This window comes from Barbus barbus, assembly GCF_936440315.1.
Source record: "Barbus barbus genome assembly, chromosome: 48".
NCBI classification, from domain to species: domain Eukaryota; kingdom Metazoa; phylum Chordata; class Actinopteri; order Cypriniformes; family Cyprinidae; genus Barbus; species Barbus barbus.
Genome location: NC_136726.1, coordinates 16,009,894 through 16,026,203, shown reverse-complemented (window position 1 = coordinate 16,026,203; position 16,310 = coordinate 16,009,894). Strand labels below are relative to the sequence as shown.

The window sequence follows — 16,310 nt, the reverse complement described above, 5'->3', positions numbered from 1 at the left end:
AATTTGGAGACGGAAATACAAGAATTGCGATATGGCTGAATGTGACAATTAAACTGCAAAAGGCTATGATTTTATTAAATAAATATGAGCGCTGCACGTTCAGAGTCCGGTTCTGCGCTGTTTTGTGTTCTGTCTTTACCGGAAAACCGGTATATTTCAGCCAAACGCGACACCTGCTGGCAGAGAATGAATCAGTTAACACAGGTTGAACTAGTGCGTGTACGAGTTGCACTGCACAATTCAGTCTATTAAAATACATTTAGAATGATCACATAATTTAAGATATGGGGGCAGAAAATGTATAGCCTATATTTATATCATTTCATACAGTTAATATCACACGAAGAGTGCTATTTTTTTTCCTCCAAAAATCAGCATGATTACAAATGTGATATTGATTTTATGCAACAGTTCAATAAACAAGAAGTTCATATTAAGAGACTTTCGTTTTAGACACCATATTTCCTGCTTTTGCTCTATTTCTCCAACAAAAATCATTCCAAACACAGCCACAGCACTGTTTTGAGTCTCTGAGCAACATGACGGTGTTTCATTAATGAATGAATCAACCATTTAAATGATTCGGTTCAATCACAATGACTCACTTATTAACGCTGACTTACTGCCGTTAATTTCACATTTAAAGTATCTTCATTTTTTTTTAATAATTTCAAACATCAGTTTTCAACGTTTTATGTTTCAAATATCAAAACATAATTTATGCATTTGTAACTGCAGGTTAGCATTCATGTCCCTCTGAGCTGCATTAAACAGCGTGTAAATACATCTAAATGCCACTTCAGATGCATTGCAAAGATACATTTTGTTGATACTGATTTCATTTGCTTGGTAACAGCCCAAATGCAATTTGACTCAAAAGATGATGCACACTTTGAAAAATTGGCTTAAAGGTAAAAATGCCCATAAAATTTGTTGGAAAAGATTCATTTCTATCACTGCTGTGAACTGACCACACAGAATATGAAGAATATCAAAAAAATTCAGGAGTCAGCTGTCCACGGTAATCTTTAAGATACCAGCACAATAACACACTCAGCAAAATATCGTCTAATTATCGTAATCGATAAAATCCCAGAAAATATCAAGATATCATTTTTTGCCAATTTCGCACACCCCTAATCCATGTCATTTAATTTATATAATCATTTATTGATAATAATTGTTAAAATCAATATTATTAATACTTTTGACTTATCCATTTTCTTAAAAATGGTTTAAAGGCTGAAATGTAAAGTTTATAATTTTATAAAACTTTTAGTTTTTGCGAAAACTTGTATCTGAATTGTAAATTATGCTTTTTACAGTCATTTTACAGTTTTTAATATGGTACTATAGACATTGCCCTACCCCGCTCATATGGTATTCATTTTATTTGTGCAGGTCTTAAAAAAGGTCTTAAATTTGAGCTTTTTTTTTATTATTTGGAGTGGACTTTGAGATTTGTAACTTTGTAGATGTATTTTTATGCATCCAAACATACAGACTACACACCGACTAAAATTCAAAAAGTGAAAAAGCTTAATAGGACCCCTTTAAATAGTCTAAACCAGATACTGGTCCATATCACGTTTTGATTTTAGTGTACTGACCTTTACCTATTTACCTTATGACCTATTTACTCTAAATTTCCGTGTTATACAGTATATTCCATTTTTCTGAACAGATTCCATGATTCCGTCTACGTTTTCCGCATCCAGAAATCATAGGGCCCTATTATAAAGTATTCTGAGTGGATTCTAATTTTCTCTTAGGATATTCTGAGTGGTTGCTAGAGTATTGCTATGTGGTTGCTCAGGGCTGTTACCTTGTTGTGCAGAGTCCATTGCTGGCTGCTTGCAGTCTTGTGCTCGATGCCCACTCAGCCCACAGTTATAGCAGGACACATTCCCTGTTTTCTTATGCCCAGAGCTTCCGTTTCCCATCATTCCATGGGGCTGGTACACACCACCCCCTCCCCCTAGAAAACCCTGCACTGGTGGAAGCACAAGATTTTGTTGAGAGTCATGTGATAGACTGCTGTTGTAAATAGGTGGGGCAACAAGGGGGTAGGAAAAGGGGGAGGCGGTACCACTTCCTGTAAGGAGGGGGCTGAAATGAAGCAAAGGCCCTAACGTGAATACTGAAGTTCCTGAAAACGGGTGTGGAAAGTATCCGGCATAGCTAGCTGGAAGTGCCCCGTACGAACCACAGTTGCCGCTACAACCGCAAGAGCTACAAACGCACAATGAGGAACTGGAGTTAGCGCTGTTTGCTTGCACTGAGGCGTAGCTGCTATTTTCTGTGGATGCTGGGCTAGAACTGGGCGTGATTGTGGGCGTACTGTTAACGCAGTATGTGTTCCCGGGTACTGCCGCCATAGGAACGTTGCTGGCTGTTGCTATTGGAACTGCACTGACAAGTGAGAAGGTGGGTCTGGTGGAGGAAATCGATGAGGGGCAGGAGGACAGGGTGGAGAAAGGGTACGATCCTGTGCGTGGAACAGAAGACGACACTTGTAAATGTAAGGGTGGGTGGGAAACATGATGGAGGGTGTTAGAAGTGGAGGTGAGAGCAGTGCTGGTCTCCACCATGAGACCTGGAGGGGAGTGAAGCACTGTGCGGGGCCCACGGGGGCCTGACACATCCTGGTGCCCCGGAGAACCGTCAAGATTCAACCCAGGGAAGATGTTCTCAAGCCGGACACCCACGGTGATCCCAGACCCCATCGGTTTGGGAAGTTCTTCTGAACAGAGAGGGGGTGGACGAAGTTTGCGGGGAGAGTTGTTAACGCGGCCTGGGGAGAGGAGGGGCAAGGATGGAGGGGGCAAATTAATTTGGGAGGGACAGAGGGAGGGATCGTTCTGGACTGGGAGGACTTGGGCAGTGGGACGGCTGGGTCCGGTGGATACCGTAGGATTGAGGAGAAAGCATGACCGCTCTTTCTCACAAGGATCCAAACCAGACTCTAAACCTGAAAGGAGATATAGACCTAAAATGAAATTATATGAAATAATTGAATAAGTAATAAAAAAATAAAAAAAATAAAAAATTATATATATATATACACATATGCAGTCAAAATTGGCACGTTAACGCAGACTATTAATTTTTTTCAGTTTAACACATTAAAAATATTTAATGCAGGGTACGGTTGGCCACCCCACTCACAACTGCTGTTTCTGTAAACGTACATTTAAAAACTTTAATGTTAGGTGGGATTAATCACAATTAATTGCAGAAAAATGTGTGATTAATTAGTTTGCGATTGACAGCACTAATTTAATATATATTTAATATATACACACACACACACACACATGCATACATATATATAAAATCAATTTTGTGTCACAGTATACTATAGGTACAATTACAGTAAACAATTTAACATCCATTATAAAAATATTAATGGAAAAAAAACATCAGTTCTTACGTCTGTGAAGGTCTTTGACCCGGTCAAAAGAAGTGTCACGTGATAAAGGGGTCATTGGACTGGAAGGAGCACTGGAATAGCCTGAGGAGGAACTGCTGTCCCGTGGAATGGGCAACGAGCTGTTCTCGACGTCTACCCGTAGCTCTTAACATGTACACAAAAAACAGATCATAATCTCTTGCATTCATACAACTACATAAACTTTTGGATAATTTAAATTCTAATAACGTAAACATATTAATTAGTATTATTATTTAGACACATGTGTACAGTACCACTTCCAGTGTGTGCGTGTGTCAGGGGTCCGATATGACTGGAAGGGGTCACTCTGGCAACCCCACTACAGGAAACAGGAAACTGAGACACCACGTATCTCTTCTCCAGCTTCTCTCTGACAAGAAAAAGAAAAGTATCATTTATTACTTTTTTTTAATGTACCGTTTGATGATAAACAATGACTGGATCATGAACGTCAAAGATTTATTTTGTAGAACATCATTTTCCAGTAATGACCCCTAGATGGCGCTGTGTATAAAAACATCTCCGCACTTACTGCATGTGCATTATTCTACCAGTGCATCAGTTTGAAGCTGATCATATGTACAGAGATGTTTTTAGAAACAAAAGTTATGATGTGAAAAACTACATAGCCGATAGGTATGATTAAGCTGGTTCAAGTTCTAATGGGGCCTTTCAGATCAGAAACTTTACAAAGTGGAGTAGAAATAAACAGTATTTACGTTTTAGCTAGTGTCAGTGAGAACCATTTAACTGAGAATGAGACATGTGAAACAAAATAACCTTAATTGTTGTTTCCAGGCATGGAAAACCTCCTGAGGATTATTTCCTGTTATCTGTTAAGATATCTTAGCTCCCACCGCTCTACCTGAGCAATGGAAACTTGCTAATGTGAGAAATGGAAAAAGAATTAGAATGATGTGTTTTCACTGAGGAATAGTGACTTGCTCCACTTCCATGCTGATCTTAAACTCTCGATGCCAAACTCTTATCTGAAGGAAGTGATCTGCCCTGGAATTGTGGAAACTGACCATTTACCAACATTTAAATATTTGTTCAAATGCAACAAATATGGATTACACAAATACTTTGCCAAAGAACTGACAAAATTGTCATTATTTCCTCACCAACATGCTGTTCCAAACCCATATTGTGTGTTCTAACTAGGAAAAAACTAATGGTAAATTAATCTAAAGAAAATTATACTGTTCAAAAGTTTGGGGTCTGAATGATTTTTAAAATGTTTTTGAAGTCTCTTTTCTCACCAAGGCTGCACTTATATGATCAAAAATGCAACAAAAACTGTACTATTCCGTATTTATTATTACAATTTAAAATAACTGTTTTCTATTCAAATACATTTTAAAATGTAATTTATACCTGTAATGCAAAGCTGAATTGTCAGCATCATTATTCCAGTCTTCAGTCACATGATCCCTCAAAAAAAAAAAATATTCTAATATGCAGATTTGCTGCTCAAGAAACATTTATTATTATTATTATTATTATCAATAATATTGTGCTGCTTGATACTTGATATATAATTTTCTGATGAATAGGAAGTTTCATTTGGAGTATTTTTCTAAATAAATCTTTTGCAATGTAAATGTCTTTCCTTTCACTTCTGTTCAATTTAATGTCCTTGTTGAACAAAAGTATTCATTTCTTTTGGGGGGAAAAAAAATGAAAATCCAGAGTGATTCACTAAATAGCCTTATTCGCATTGATTGGCGCTAAATGAGCTAACCAGTGTCACTGTCATCCTTTATAGCACAAAGACATTTCCTATCTATGCAAATTAGGTTAATTATAGATTGTACCTATTCACAACACTCTTTTACCTGGCATATTTAACGTTGCGCTATTTATACCCATGGAAAGCAGACGCTAAGCTGAATTTTATTCAAAAGAGACATTTGAGTACATTTTCTATTAATCATTGCAGAAGTAATAGCGTTTAAACAACCCCTCAATGTTTCTAAGGTTGTTTATGGCATGACGCACATATCGGTGATCGTGATCAAACATATCGGTGTCATAATTTAAGCACAAATCACACTCACTTCTGAAGCTCCAGCTGAGTCTTTAGTTTCTTCTTGGCCCCCTGAGTGAGGTCGTACTTGTTGAGATCCTCTTCTGTGAGAGCGAGGAACTGAGAAAATGAATAAGGAGATCATAATTTAGATAAGCTGTAGTGGGAGAGATATGTCAGGAAGGAAATATGTATTTCTTGGCTGCAATATCCAAAATCTGTTCCCTAAATATCTCTTCCAATAAATGTAATCTCTTATCTTAGTGACGACTCTCAAACCAAGGGAAAGAGTCCCTTGAAGTCACGTACCTCCTCCATGGTTAGCTGTTTGAAGACAGGGTAGTATTTATGCAACCGTAGCTTACGAAGCCAGTCCAAGATGCCGTTCTGCTCTGGGCTGGGCTGCTGGGACTGCACCTGGGGTTGAGGTGCGGGGTTTGTGAGGTGCGTCTGTGGTGGGCTGGCTTCCCCCATAGGTATGGCAGTGCCGGGGAGGATGGCCACCGCTGTCTGAGGAGGGAGAGGGGGCAGGTGGGCAGGGGAGCTCTGAGGGAGGGGTGCATGGACACTTAGGACAGGCTGGATGCTAGCGACACCACAAATGGGCCTGGGACAGAGTGAGAGAGGGTTTATTGATGGGGAGAAGAGAGATGTGAGAGTGCTTGCTGTGAAGGGTTGTTAAACTCACCTGCTCGCTCCCCTATACTGAAGCAGACAGCCCAGATCTGCAAAACATGGAAGTGACAAAGTGTGATTCAGAAATATAGCTTGATTTGACATGAAATGATCCAATTGAATGGGTGAATACTGCAGAAACAAGTCACATTTGTGAACGTTAAATAAATATTAGTCTGATATTTTCATTTCAAAGGACCAGACTCTTCCCACTCTTCCCATGATTTATCACATCCTCACTTACACTTACAGTTTTTCCCCCCGTGAGCCCAATTCAAGAGTAAGGCTATAAAACTGACTTTTCGAAGCTATAAAACCAAGTTCAGTTCCAGCTCTGCTCCAGATGGACCACTTGCACTGATGTTATTCCAACTACAGCATATTGAGTTGTAAACAACTGTATTAATAATAATAGTGTCCAGAAGAATTAGTTTGTTTATTGCAGAGCCCACTCTTATTGTACTTGATAGCTAAAAATTACATCTTGACTGAAAAATACAGCTGCAATAACTTATCTAAACACAAATGATCAAGCAATAAGAATTTTGCACTTCTTTCTACCCAAGGGGGTTTCCGTCCCTTCCCCCATCACTAAAAATAACATCACAGACACACATCTAGGTTCTAGTGGCCTTTCGTCCTATTAATAGTGTCCCAAGATGAGGTCACTTCTGAAGGCTCCCAGCACAAACAGGTCAAATCAAATCCCCACTGTGCTGAGACAAACTCCCCATTTCCCCAAGAGATGGTGTGGTCCAGAAACAAACCTCTATGGTGACGCATGAGGGACGAACCATTGCGAGGCAGGAATAGGGGGCTTACTTGTGCTAGTAGGGAGCTGAGGTGCAGGTGAAGTGCTGAAGAAGAAACGGACTTTGTCATGTTTGAGAACTTGAGGTGAAAGAGAGGTCAAGCATCTGTGGAGAAGAGTAAAAATAAAAAAAAATTAATTATTCAGTAAATTTATTTTATATTTAACAAAATAAATAAGTGTGTATATATATATATATATATATATATATATATATATATATATATATGTATATATATATGTGTGTGTGTGTGTGTGTGTGTGAAGAGTTAATTGGCAAAAAATTATAACTTTTTTTCAGAAATCACGTTTTCTTTTTTTTTTATTGTGCATTACAAGTAATATCAATCAAACTGCAGTTGGGTTGTTTTGATTAAGTAATAATAACTTTAACAAATAAAGGTAATATACACAATTAAAGTTCATTGAAAGTTTTTTTTTTTTTTACATATTAAAAGTTTGTTTTATAACAAAAGCAGATAACTCCAACAGTCGCTTTTTGGTAAAAGCAGATAACTCCACATTTCATCTTTTAGAGTTAAAAAAAAAAAAACTTGTTTAAGCTTTGTAATCTCCTCAGATGACAATGTAGATGCCTGACAAACGTTGTTGTTGTTGTGATCATAAACTGTATGGATGTGATTAGACGCAATACACTGAGCTTCTCCCTCACCATTGTAATGTGCTGCTTTTGCAAGGCTTCGTGAAAACGTTTCAGCTTTTATTTTCCTTTACACAGTGCTTGAAGTGGGCCGGTACGCAGTAAAGCCTTTAGAGTACCTGCACTTTTTTGTGCGTACCGGCATCTGACATGTTGCCGGTACTCAGAGTAAAATCGACAGGGTCTGGGTGATTAGGTTATATGATCCCATATATGATTAGAAATTATATAGAAACTATGTAAATCACACTACCCAGGCGGGATCACCTCTAATCTCGACCAATCACGTGAATGAACGCAAGCAGAGTTGGTCTACTTCATTGTGTGGTGTGCGAGAGCATGTCAGGGGAGGCGCGCGGAGGAGTAGAATAATCAGTAATTACTGATTACTAATTTGAATCAGTACTTTATAACGAAAATCATATCTTAAAATGAAAAGAAGCAGGCTTTTGCAGTCACATCATTTTAAACCGTAAACTCCTGGAAAGCCCAAGGATCCAGTGAATGAATTCAAACAGTAAGCTCAAAACAGCGCTAATGCAGAGAAAAAACGGCTGATTTCATCAGCGATTATGGAGAGAATAGTGATTTACGTCCAGATGTCAGTAAAATTATTCTTTTCAGCGTGTATTTGGCTTAAAAGCAAGAGTGTTTTATAATGAACGCTGATTATGCGGTGGTCAGAGATTTAGCGATTCTGAATGGATCCGTATATTAAAGGCAGGCTTTAGTGGTCTTTGGCATCTCCCTGTGGTCCTGCTTGGTATTGCAGCTTGACTTGTGCTAATTTGCATTGAAAACTTTTATGTAATTATTGATTGATTGATTGTGGCACTATACATACATTGTGAATTATTAAAAAGAACTTATTTATTTAATATAAATAAATGGGGGGGGGGGGGGGGGGGGGGGGGTGAGTACCGGCACTTCTTTTTTTCCACTTCAAGCACTGCCTTTACACCCTGAAGAAGAAATCACAGGTTCATCAAGTTCATTTAAATGATCCATCCTCGATCACTTTTAGTCAGCTTTGACGAAACTAGCACGTCTTTTCAAAGTGAAAGTAGCCTTGTCACCTGACCTGAATACAGCGTGCTGATTCGCTAAAATGGACTTATCGGCTTCTGTTCACAAACACCAATGGCGCTTGTCAGCTTCTGCAGTAAAACATGAACTCACGATGCTTTGGAAGTGGACAATACCTGCTTTTTTGACAAATCGTGTTTAGGGTTCAGATCGTGATATATGTGGAGAGTAATGCACGGCAATCAGCTCTTTTTTTTTTTTTTAAAGTGGAATTTATCGGTTTTTGCAAAAACTCTTCATATATAATTCTGTATTTTTGCAACTGAATTTTAAATGTATATTGTAAATGTTCAGTTTATAACCCAGCCCTAGTAAAAACATGATATATTTGAGAATTTGTTCTCTGTCTGTGTTAGGATTCAGAAGAAATACCGAGGATCTAGTTCATGAGTGGAATCAAGTCCAGGCTTTTGGGGCAGAAGTTTCTCTAGACATTCATCGGGAAAGAGCTGAGAGAGCTGAAGAGAGAGAGACAACAGAGACACAATCACACAGTTTCATTACGTTACAACTTGTCAGCACTCATCATTGAACACATTCACTGGTTTTCAACTTAACAGCACTAGTTATTCAACACAGTCAAAGCCATTTTGACTACACAACTTTCCAGTGAGTCCAGTTGCGGGTGAGAAATTGAGATGAATAGAAATGTTAAAGGGATAGTTCACCCAAAAATAAAAATTAATTATTTACTTATGTCGTTCCAAACCCCTTCGTTCATCTTTGGAACACAAATTAAGATATTTTTTAATAAATCCAAGCGCTTTCTGACCCTGCATAGACAGCAACGCAACTGACATGTTCAAGGCACAGAAAGGTAGTTAGGACAAAGAGACATCATTAATCAGACTTTTTGCAGTGACTTCTTCTCTTCCGTGTCAAAACATCGGTTCCTGTGTCACACGCTGTGTACCACACGCATGTGTTGTAGTACTCTCCTGAATGCACATCGAAGAGTGACAAGGAAGAGAAGAAATCATTGAATAAAGTCATTATCTTAGTTTTCTTTGCGCACAAACAGTATTCTAGTAGCTTCATAACATTAAGGTCGAACCACTGATGTCACCTGGACTATTTTAACAATGTCCTTACTACTTTTCTGGGCCTTAAATGTGTCAGTTGTGTTGCTGTCTATGGAGGGTCAGAAAGGTGTCTGATTTCATAAAAAGTATCTAAATTTGTGTTTCGAAGATGAACAAACCGAGGGTGAGTAAAAAAATTACAGAATTTTCATTGTTGGGTGAACTATCCCTTTAACATTTATTATAGACCACTTTAGTAGTTTACTTTTAAGACTTTTCATCTTTACACACTAGCTCAACATTTCTCACATCCATGAAACACAACACAAATGACTGTCACTCACCTGGGAGATAAACGCCACCACTTCCTGAGGGGTTTTGCTGACAGTCGACAAAGTGGAGTCGGACCACAAGGCCTTCAACCAAGAGAAAAGTATGACAAACATATAACACGCCAAGTACATTACACATTTTGGCTACAATTGTTCTGTAAAAATAAGACAACTACAGAAAAGACACGACAAGCACAAAACTCACCTCCAGGATGTATTCTGTTGGTTTGTCTGATTTGGGTGTAACTCCCCTTAGTTCAATTCTTTCAACGTACACTTCAAAAAGACAAGCAAAAAAGACAAACACCATGAGTTTAAAGATTCAAATCTTACTTTGTTACAAAAACAATCTATTTCACTGTTTTCTTTTACTTCGTATTTATCAAAGAATCCTGAAAAACTGTGCCACGGTTTCAACAATCATATTAATCAATACAACTGTTCTCAACATTGATAATATTAAGAAATATTTCTTGAGTACAAAATCAACACAACAATGTTTAATACTGAGTATCAACTTCTCTGAAACTGGACCTGAAATACTCTGAAAATACTCTGTAAGCAGAAAGTTTATGGCTTATGAAATCATATACACTACAAAGATTTCCACTAAAATATTGGTTCGTTTCACTTTTGCATTGCACACAACAAAACTTAGTTGCATTTACCCCAAATAACTGAATGAGTTACGTTCACTCCCCAAGTCTTGAATAAGAATTAGACACATACTCTCCAAAATGTATTATGGTAGTATTAACACAGACTGTTTGGATTCTATTAGAAGAGAGGAGTATGTGAGAAAACCCCCCAGAACGTAATAACCTCTCAGAGACTTTCTGGCAGGTTAGAACTCATTTGAGCACATTTAGCTAAAAAGGAAAAACCTGAGGCGAGAATTTGAGCCTCCAGGCAGCTCATTTCACAACACACCAAAACCAGTGTCTTAACTGCTTTAGGATAAAGTTCCAAAGCGAGAAAACTGAAAATAAGGATGGACAGAAGACAATATATATGTATTGTAAAAAAAAAAAGATCACTGTTTCCATAAAATTATTAAGCAGCACAATTGTTTTTAACATCGACAATTTAAATGTTTCTTGAGTTCCTCAAGATGATTTTGATTTCTGAAGGATCATGCGACGCTGAAGACTACACTCTAAAAAATCCTGGGTTATTTTTTTAACCCAAATGCTGGGTTGAGGTTTTTTGGGTTATTTTTTTTCAGTGTTTGGGTAGTTTTTGTGTTACTCAGCTCCTGGGTCAAATGTAACAACCCAGTGTTTGGGTTGTTTTGGAGCTCCTGAGTCAGACATAACCCAATGTTTGGGTAGTTTTTGTGTTACTCAGCTCCTGGGTCAAATGTAACAACCCAGTGTTTGGGTTGTTTTGGAGCTCCTGAGTCAGACATAACCCAATGTTTGGGTAGTTTTTGTGTTACTCAGCTCCTGGGTCAAATGTAACAACCCAGTGTTTGGGTTGTTTTGGAGCTCCTGAGTCAGACATAACCCAATGTTTGGGTAGTTTTTGTGTTACTCAGATCCTGGTTCAAACGTAACCCAGCGGTTAAGTTATTTATCGCATGGATTTTGCATCTTCTCTTTAAGAGAGAGCATTTTCTAAGCACCATCAAATTGACGCATTCTTCGGTAAAATACAGGTTTGTATACATTTTATTTTATCTATAATCTTGTTAATGTGCTGTATATCGTTCAATTTTATGCAGAGCAGCATACTACATGCGAGCGGTGTGAATCACCTTTAACGAGTGTCGTGGTCTTTTCGCGTGATGGAATATAATACTTTGGATGCTAAAACATGCCCTCAGAGCTGTTTACTGTTTGTTTATGGGCAGCCTATGGAGTCACAGCATGTTTCGGCTAGAGTGAAACGCAGGGCGGCGGTCCATTAGCAGTTCCCTGCTGAACACGACTCCAGCTCAGACGCAAGAACCAGTGCCGTTAGGGTCGAAACAGAATAACAGAGACTAGTCGATTACATGTGAATTACTTTGTTTAATGTTGAATTTTTCTTCTAATGTTTGTTAAACGAGTTTAAATATATAGCCTATTAAAAACTATATAAACAATGCTGTAAATGATAAAGGAAGTTATCATGCAAACCAGTGGTTGTGTGGAGTACTTTAGAAAAGTTTAGAGGATTTAAGTTAATCTGTAAACATTATTTAATGTATGAAGTAAAAAATAAGATAGTAATATAGTAAAAATGAATAAACCCATTAGCTGGGTTAAATCAAGCCATTATGCTTAAACAACTCAATTTGTTGGGTGAAATTAACCCAAGATGGGTTCTGTCCTATATTTACCCAGCCCAAATTGGGTTGTTTTTAACCCATTTTTTTTTAGAGTGTAGAGTAATGGCTGCTGAAAATTCAGCTTTGCATCACAGGAATAAATTACATCTTAAAACATATTTAAATAGGAAAGTGTTTTTAAATTGTATATAATTTAATAATTTTTCAGAATACAGTATGTCTGTTTTTTACTGTATTTTTAAATCAAAGAAAAGTTGCCTTGGTGGGCATAAGAGACTTCTTTTGAAAACATTTCTTTTTTATCTTACCAACCCCAAACTTTTGAACAGCAGTGTGTGTGAATTTCATTTAAGTGTGCCTCAAGTGTCCAGCTGAAGTGTGTTCATTTGCACACACGTGCACACACACGAGTGAGCAAGAACACATCCGGAGTCTGCTCACTGTAAACATGGGCGAGCGTGTTAAATATACCCTGCAGAGTCAGCACTTCCTGTAGTGTGTGGAGAGAGAGAGAAGGCTGAATGGAATTCAGTTCAGTGCATCAAAAGATCTAAGAGCAATAGATCGCCTCCAATTCTTTCATTCATTGAGATAAATATTCCAGCAATTAAAAAAAATACGCTAAGATCGAGCAACTACTAACACTAAAAAATGGTCTAGAAAATAGTAAGTCATACAGTTTTGGAGTGACTTAAAGGTTAGTAAATGATCACAGGATTTTCTTGCTTTCTTTTTCAACAGTGCACAGTCTCATCTCTTTCTTCATCTCCAGCAAGCGTGCGCTCATCTGGAATGTTCTGTAGATGAGGAGGCCTTTCCCTTCAGCAAAGAGAGATGCTTGCCTGCTCCTAAACCACCCGCCAAACCCCTCATTACACTGTGTGTTTATATATATATATATATATGTGCGTGTGTGTGTGCTGTGGAGTGAAAGTGAACCACAAACCCAGAGAGAGGTCACTGCCAGAGGAGGAAGAGATTTGTGAAGTGGTTTGATTTGACAGTCACAGTGCAGACGGACAAAGACAAACGGGATGAGATGCAAAGCATCTTTCATCTGAAACAAAAAATTGTTTAAAGAGCATTTGCTCATCTGCAATATGACACTAAAACTTTCCCTGTCTGATGTAACAACTCAGATCTGTAATATTCAGACTGCATGTAAATCATATATTTATACACAAATACGATGCTTATAATAGAATGTGATGCTGTCTGTGATGCATTTCATCTAGAAATTTCATTTTAGAGCATTTGCTTATTTTTCATTGCTCTAAATAATAATAATTAGCCACATCGGTTCTCCTTTAGGCTATGCACTTTTACACTGTTGTTGTAACAAAGCAGAATAAAAACTATTTAAATAATTCATGAACCACAAAGAGCCCACATGAAAATCCTGTTTTAATAATGCACATTGCATTATTGTTATATTTTCTTTTATTTTTAAAGAAATTATTCTTATTAATAAGACTTGTATATAAAGATGTTTTTATATAGCAATAATAATAAACATAATTATAATGATTGTATATATACAACTTATGAAATAAATATCACACGTAATAAATTATTATACTTACATAAAATATGATTTATATATGACATTTTAATTCATATATGTTAATTTTATTAATATGGAAAAATGTATATAAATATAAAATAGTCATAATAATAATAATTCTTATTGTTATTAATCAAGGACACACACACACACACATATTGTTCAGTATCTTCCCCCTTCCTCTGACCTTTCAGTGCAGGCATTATTGAACTCTTCACACTTCGCTCATTGCACAGGGGCATTATGGGTACACACCTGCCATCTTTCCTGTCCTCCCATGTGAGCTTTCAGCACAGGGCTCTAATAATTCATCGTTCTGCACAGGTGCAACTGAACTGTTGAAGTTGTTGTCGTCACTTTAGATTCTCTTTTTTCCACCTCTCCTGTCTGAATCTTCTGAAATGATTTTCATTGATTTTCCATAGGGGTGCATCATATTGTAGAACGTTAAGGAAATATTTTTTGATACATACACTACAGTTCAAAAGTTTGGGGTCAGTATTCTTTTAAGAAATACTTTTATTCAGAAAGTATGCATTAAATTGATCAAATAGAAAACACTTTTGAATGGTGGTGTATATCATGCTCAATATACAATAGTCAACATTTGAAGTGGATCAGAAAAGTTGAAAGTTGTCCTAAGACAAGAACGGATTTTAGTTTTAGGGGTTTTTTGATGAAAGGTTTTGATCCACTTCAAATGTTGACTACTGTATTTCATATTCCAGTACTAACCCTAACCCACACACACTAAAATAAAAAATTCCCAGAATTATCATAATTTACCCAAAATTTGTTCGTCAATAATGGTTTTAATAAAGTTTGAAAACAACATGTTGGGCATTTGGTGCTCAGAGAAATCTTAACTTCGAGAAATATGTCTAATCTGCTGAGAGAAAATCTGTTGTAAATATTAAAGAAAAATATAAACATAATTAGTCCAAATTAATGATCTAATCACTTGTGATTTGTCGCAAAACATTCGAGTGACAGTGTTGAATTTCTTTGAATTGCAGTTGAGTAATTTCCTCTTCCTGTCATTCCAATTCAAAGTCAACATCCTGTCAGGCCAATTCAAGCATCCCGAAATCACTCATGAAAAGTCATGACTCAAGAGGAGGAACTTGATATTTTCTTAGAAAACTCCAGGATGGGTTGCTATAAGACTTCTGCACTCAATCGTACCATCACCTTCTGCACTCAATCTTGCTGTTCATTTCATATACCAAACCTGAACAGGATTGGGATATCTGTAGATCTGTAAATCAGACAGGATGCCTGAAGTACTGTTGATTTATCTAGAAAGTCTAAGTCTTTCGTGTAGGTGCACAAGGCAAGGGCACAACCAATTGTATTCAACGAATGTCAAAATACATTTACTATCTGAATGGGATTTGAAAAGAATATAGTTCACCTAAAAATGAAAACTTGCTAAAAATGATCATCACCCTCAAGCTTTCCAAATTTAGTTTGTTTCTTCATTGGACAGATTTAGGGAATTTTAACATTACATCACTTGCTCACCAACAGATCCTCTGCAGTGAATGGGTGCCATCAGAATGAGAGTCCAAACAGCTAATAAATACACCACAATAATACACAAGTAATCCACACAACTTCAATCCATCAAATAACATCTTGGAAAGCGAAAAGCTTTCGTTGAAAAAACAAATCCATAATTAAGGGGGTTGCAATGATTCTTTAGGGTCTTCATTAAAAGTCTATAACATGCTTTGGTTAAAATTTCTCAACGGTAGTGTAAAAAACCTTTTCAAACCTGTCAAAATCAGCTCTATTTTTAGCAAGCCATTATAGTCCATGTTCCTTTAAATGCTAATGAGCTCTGCTGACCCTGCCCCTCTCTTATGTGGGGTGACGAGCGGTATGGTTTACTTTAGCCGCAAAACTGGCTAACTAGTACATTATTAGGACAGGCAATTTGCAAAGATTCATAAAAAAACCTTATACTCACTTCTTCTGTAGGTGAGGCTGGATCACGAATGATTCGTGCGAACATAGATGCATTTAGGCAGATCGGGGATCAGCGCATTCCCTTCAAAGTGAAAGTAACGTTAATCCTCTGCGTCTTCAGTGGCTCAGATGTCGGGAGTAAATGATGACTGCTATATTCATTATTACATCCAACAACAAAACACCTCAATCTCTTAATTGGAGACATTCTTGTTTTCCCTGCACCGGAGTCGACACAATGGTGGACGGATGACAGCTCACTCAGGGCGGGTCTAAGATAAGATGGCCTTGTCAATCAACTCTCGCGGGACCGGCCTGTGCAGAACTACATCATTCTGACAGGAGTCTCAGAACAGCCTGATTTGAGAAACGGGATTTTAAAATAGGGATTTTTATCATTATAGGATGGATGTGTACGCACACTTCCAACACA

General features: G+C 37.4%; 1 protein-coding gene across 1 annotated transcript in view; it reads right to left on the bottom strand.

Moving 5' to 3' along the window:
- LOC306866294 (zinc finger CCHC domain-containing protein 14-like) overlaps positions 1–16,310 on the bottom strand; it is a 42,429-nt gene that overhangs the window by 5,404 nt on the left and 20,715 nt on the right. Inside the window, exons 3-12 of the mRNA XM_079411388.1 lie at positions 10,276–10,346; positions 10,083–10,154; positions 9,089–9,174; positions 6,981–7,075; positions 6,172–6,208; positions 5,793–6,090; positions 5,515–5,603; positions 3,709–3,824; positions 3,434–3,577; positions 1,826–2,971 (exon numbers count right to left, since the gene is read on the bottom strand). Coding sequence (XP_079267514.1) covers positions 1,826–2,971; positions 3,434–3,577; positions 3,709–3,824; positions 5,515–5,603; positions 5,793–6,090; positions 6,172–6,208; positions 6,981–7,075; positions 9,089–9,174; positions 10,083–10,154; positions 10,276–10,346 — 2,154 coding nt within the window. The remainder of the gene's footprint in view (positions 1–1,825; positions 2,972–3,433; positions 3,578–3,708; positions 3,825–5,514; positions 5,604–5,792; positions 6,091–6,171; positions 6,209–6,980; positions 7,076–9,088; positions 9,175–10,082; positions 10,155–10,275; positions 10,347–16,310) is intronic.